General features: G+C 43.8%; 1 protein-coding gene across 1 annotated transcript in view; it reads left to right on the top strand.

Moving 5' to 3' along the window:
- The window catches only part of LOC108799020 (von Willebrand factor A domain-containing protein 5A-like), a 74,634-nt gene that overhangs the window by 38,589 nt on the left and 30,310 nt on the right, over nucleotides 1–5,735 (top strand). The window contains 3 exon segments of the mRNA XM_018570831.1: nucleotides 3,344–3,442; nucleotides 3,564–3,640; nucleotides 4,248–4,336. Of these exon segments, the coding sequence (XP_018426333.1) occupies nucleotides 3,344–3,442; nucleotides 3,564–3,640; nucleotides 4,248–4,336 (265 nt within the window).

Below are 5,735 nucleotides of genomic sequence, written 5' to 3'. Positions count from 1 at the left end.
CTTGGAAGTCTCTCATGGTATTTTATATGGTTGGGAAGCATTGTTCGTATTGACGACTCCCCAGCCACTATTTGCTTTCTTCCTATTGATCGGTTCAGAAATGGTAGTTGATTGGTATGATTTACTCATATCGTTTGCGTTCAGTTGAGTAAGCCTTGGATGTGTTTGAGAACTTACTCAACCTCAGACAATAATCATCGGTGATATCAATCTTGAAACAATCGGGCGAATTAGCTGTCTTGGAGTTTTTATGTTTCTTGGTTAATTTTTCATATTTGGCAAAGATATCCTTAATCCGGGTCTTTCTTGTTTAATTTCTTTTATTTACTGACCTTGAAGTCTTAAAGGTCTTTCAGCATTGTCAATTGTGATTCCATGGTTACTCAAATCTTAGACTTCATTTGCAATGTTTATCTCTTTGGATTTAGTTGGTTAGTACAATAGCTGGTTCTTCAAGGCTCTCTTTTGCATTGTTTGTCCATTGCTTAGTTTTGTGCACAATAGGCTATTTTGGTTGATTAACTTATCTGTCCAGCACAGACTTGCACAGAAAAGTTTGATTTAGTTTCTGTACAAGTCATCGTTCATCAGTTTTTATATAATTTTATATGGAAATACCCTGACACTATAAATCACCTCTCCTGGGACACAGAGTCTTCCCAGGCCAGAGCTGCATCTATCTCTAGGGCCCCATGGGGACATCTAGTGGCCGTTGGCCATACTGCACCTACCTACAGGCTGAGCAGGTCAGCCCAGACTTTCTATTGCTGGTAACTCTTGTTTTTCTGTTCAAAAGGTCTTCTTAGGTCATCTGGTAGATATAAAGCCTGACTTGTGCTCTGAGTTGGCCCAAGCCCTGCTTTTAGGGATGCCTTGTACTGAATTCCAAAAACTCTTGACATACCCGCCTCAGCTGGTTCTTCTCTTTTCAGAGGACACTCGAGTTCAAGTGTAACAATTCAGCTGCAGACTTGCAGCTGAGCTGTTACTTTTAATTCTACAAGTATTTGCAGACCTCTTACCCCTGGTTCTGCAGGCATTCAAGGCTGTGCTGTTGCTTGTAGTTCTCCAGCCATGTGCTCTGAACCTGAGTCGCTCTTGCACCAGTCTGGCAGCTTTAGGCTTCGGCCGACCTCCCCTGCTGTTTCTTATGCAGCTTCTCGACCAATCAGGGCAGTCCTCTTGTGGCCAATCCTGTAGAGCCTCCCTTTTGCTGACTCTATTTAAACCCAGGGCAGCGACCGGCAACGCTTTCCCAAGCTAGATGCTGAGCCCCCCTGGTTGCGAATGAACCTGAATTCCTTGGAGATTGCCTGTGTACCGACCTTTGGCTTGTCCCTGGAAATCCTTGTCCTCAGTCTGCCCAGAACTTTGACTTGTCCCTGCTGATCCCAGTCTTCAGTCTGTCCTTTATCCTTTGGATTGTCCCTGAAAGCCCTAGTCATCTGCCTATCCCTGACCTTGGTTTTGTCCGTTGTATGTGTATCTGCAACCTGTCCAGAACTCTGGCCTTGTCCACCATTCTTGGCTGTTGGGTGAGTTGGGTGAACCTAGGGATTGTGACCTGACCTGGGGTCAGCATACAGCCAAGCCTATCTCCACCATCAGGAGCTCTGGTGAAAACCGGCTGGCCCTCAGATTCCACATCCTGGGGACCCCATGCCACCTACCTAGCATTGCGCCACCCTGCCTAGTACCTTGATCTACCAGCCTATTCTGTCTTCCACTGCCTCATTCAGTTCCCCTGCTCTGTTCCCTGCTTGTACTCCAACTCTGGGAGTCGTCATCCTACACTGCTTGCACCCTTTTCTCTAAGTGTCCCTGCCAGTGTAGTAGATAGGGTCCACAGACCTGATTCCAGTTTATACCCATGAGCCTTGATCCGTGACATCAAGGTGCTCCAAAACTGGCATACCTCTCAGCCATCAAGACTAAGCTCGGCAATACTGATTGGGAACTCTATTCCTGCTGTCCCCACCTGAAGCTTTTTGTCATTATTGGCAATACTTGTAGATTATTATTGAAAATGTGAAGATTATTAACTGGTCGGACACAAGTATTGTCTGGAAATGTTGTTTGTTCTTGTCTTCATCAGTGCCCTTCTAATTGTCCTGTCATTCTCCTCCTCTCCTGTCTATGCCCCTATTACCCTCTCATTATTCTCTTCTGCCTTCATCCTAGATGTTCTTTTTTTCCTTATGTGCATCTTGTATGACACAGTTATATAACAAGAAGTACACAAAACAAACAGGAGGACATTACCATGTTTCCCCGAAAATAAGACCTAGTACTATTTTTGGGAATTGCTAAAATATAAGATCTACCCCAAAAATAAGACCTAGTTGTGACCATTTCCATGGCTGGTGGTGTCATAAGGGGGAACTTGAAGAGCCGCGGGAGAGAATGAGCGGTCATGTGAAATAGTGCGGCCATAGTGAATATGTGAATAGAGCGGCCATAGTGAAAGTGCGCTTTGCTCATTCTGGTTACCAAATTGCTCTTGGAAAGGTACGGCACCCGATTGCCCTGATCACCCTATTCTTAACTTTGCCATTTTGGATTATTTAGTTTGGATTTGGATTTGCATTAACTTTGGATTGTTCTATATTAAAAAAATAAAAAAATAAGACCTAGTGTGGTTTTTTGAGCCCCCAAAAATATAAGGCAGTGTCTTATTTTCGGGGAAACACGATAGTAATTGTCCGCCTGTGACCCTAAAGAATACTAATGCCAAAAAACGTTGGTCCATACCGTGTTTCCCCGAAAATAAGACACTGTCTTATATTTTTTGGGGCTCAAAAAAACACACTAGGTCTTATTTTCGGGGTAGGTCTTATTTTATTTTATTTTTTTAAATGTATAACAATCCAAAGTTAATGCAAATCCAAATTAAATAATCCAAAATGGAAAAGTTAAGAATAGGGTGATCAGGGCAATCAGGGGTACTGTACCTTTCCATTCATTGGCACCGAATTAAATAATCCAAAGCTCTTCAAGTTCCCCCTTATGACACCACCGGCCATGGAAATGGTCACAACTAGGTCTTATTGTCGGGGTAGGTCTTATTTTCGGGGTAGGTCTTATTTTCAGGGAAACAGGGGTAGTTCTATTTTAAATACTATAAAGTAACTAAATGACTATGCAACAGTAAATACACCCATTCCTAATATGACTCTTTAGATGATTGGACACAAATTTGCTGTTATTAATAAAAGTCTGTGACAGTGGTGAAGGCGATTAAATTGTTCAGTAGCCTCTGTAAAAGCTTTGTTGAACATACTGGAGTGGACTGATTGTGCTCTTGGTCTGTGTTACAATCTTATTTTCTCCCTGTGTTCTGTAGGGTCCATTATGGCGGAGTCAGTGGCCATGTTAAATTTCTATCCGAGTTTCCCATCTGGACAGGAGCAGACCAATTGTGGATAATTTATTTTCCTTGTGGCCTGTGTCCCCCCAATACCGGCCTGTGTCCCCCCATTACCGGCCTGTGTCCCCCCATTACCGGCCTGTGTCCCCCCATTACCGGCCTGTGTCCCCCCAATACCGGCCTGTGTCCCCCCAATACCGGCCTGTGTCTGGCAGTATGGAGTGTTCAATGAATTCTGAGCCCAACGCCCCGCAGAGGATTCAGAGTGCCAAGGTTGGAAAAGTGCCCCAATTGACCATCTAATACTGACATGATTGGAAATGTGTCTCAGGATCCTTCTGGTAAATTTAACAGGGTTATTCACAAAGGGGTGAGGAGTTTGGAGAAGTGAACAATCTAGGACAACATAGCTGAGCTGGAAAGTGAGCTGACTTTGGAGAATTTTTCCAAATCAGCTATTTTGGCCTAGAATGTTCACTGCCCGGCCTCCTCCAAACTCTTCAGCCTTTAGTGAATAACCCTGTAAATAATTTATCAAAAAAACAGTCACCTATCATCAGCTAGAACACGGGCTAGAAAGACCTTCCTGCTAATGAAATAAGTGGACATTATGTGAAGCTAAGGTGATATTCAGAGACGTGAATTGATCCTGAGCTGAATTTATTACAGTAGAAAGTGGGGTGAAGTAAACCTGTTTGTGGTTAAAGCGTCCAGTCATACAAAAAAATATGTTTTTCCTAATGACTTGATGTTTGATTAGATGATTGAAGTGCACATGGATTCCCATCATGTCAGTTTCTAATATTGTACATATGGCTCTGATCAGAGCTGGCAGGCAGGGAGGGGGAAGGCGGTCTTATTTATTGTCTTTCCTCTGCAGGAGACGCTGGTTCTTCTATTGAAGAGTTTACCTCTCGGGTGTTACTTCAATATCTATGGCTTTGGCTCCCATTTTGAGGCTTTCTTCCCGTAAGTATAAATGTTGGGCTGTCGGCGGTCTAAGTGAAGCAGTTCAGTTCTGAGGTTTTGAATCTGTGATGAACCGTCACAGTCCATTATATCGGTGTGATGATGTGTGTGGTTGTAAGGAACATGCCAAGTCTATGGTAATCTCAGAGGAAATAAAGTGAGCATGGAAGATAGAGAGGGACTTTTACAGAGAGTGCTGGACCTCCCGTACTTCCAAAGAATAATGGAAATGGCACAGAGAAGAGAAGTCCTATATTTGCCCTCTCCTTTTAAAATTGATGTAAATTCCTTTAAAATTAAATCCCCTTTCATGTTATTTTCTGCTGTCCATGTCCTGCCGGGGAGATTTCACTTCACTTCTTTTCCCAGAGACACAACAGGAAATAGGAGAAAATGTAACCAACGTGAGGCGAATTCCCTTCTTACACAGTTGTCACCACAACAGGTGTCCCCATTAGAAGGCTCACCCTCACCTCTTGCTCTGGTAACTCTAAAACTCTAAAGATTTTCCATCAATATCTCTCTCAGTAAAGGATGTGAGCTGAACAGATCGAATGGGTGAATCAACCCAACATGGACTATGGCAGCAATACTGATCTGACAGAAGTTTGAAACCTTCCCCATTCTATTTAAAGCAAAAAGCAAAAAAAAAAAGAGTTGTACCTTCACACACTCTTAAGGGATGATGTCCATGTTGGGCAGCCATGTGTAGACTTGGGTGGTGTGTAAATAGCAATGATGTCAGTTGGAAAGGTTCATGTTGACATGAAGATGCAGTGTTATCACCCTAGGATAGAACTTCAGCACGCATCACCTTTTTCTTTCCATATAGAGGGGAGGTGTTCTGTAGTCCACAAAGGCAGATAGCACAGGAAGTTATCAGTTGACAAGATTTCTGGAAGGATCAACAGGTATTTTCTTTGCACTTATCGAACAGATATAAAAAAACACTTTCAGTGGTATATTTAGCAGACCAAATGGGAGCAAGTAAGGAAAGCTCATTGTTGGGGTTTATGTATCCTTTATTGCATTTTTAAGTCTTTTAGGAAGTATGGGATTTGAAGAAAGATCACTTCTCCGGTTCCAGTCATCATTTCTCTATGGACTGTTGCATATGGTTAGTTAAATGATGGACATTGTAGAACAACAGAGTGTTCCTGGTAAAGCATGTTCATGTTACAGCCTGATTTACATCTGAAAATTGTGGTTTCCAGCAGGCCCGGATTTCCCACAAGGCCACCGAGGCCAGGTCTCGGGGCGGCAGAGCGCCGAGGGGCGGCAGCGGTGACCTTGTGGGGAAGTTGCGGGCGCCGGTGTGAGGTGTCCCGGGGGCGGAACATCGCCTACCAGCTCCGTAGTGTGCGGCCGCCGCCGGCCACACACTACGGAGCCGGTGGGC

This window comes from Nanorana parkeri, unplaced genomic scaffold (genome assembly GCF_000935625.1).
Source record: "Nanorana parkeri isolate BGI_ZX_2015 unplaced genomic scaffold, ASM93562v1 scaffold1605, whole genome shotgun sequence".
NCBI lineage: Eukaryota > Metazoa > Chordata > Amphibia > Anura > Dicroglossidae > Nanorana > Nanorana parkeri.
This window is presented reverse-complemented; position numbering and strand designations above follow the sequence as displayed.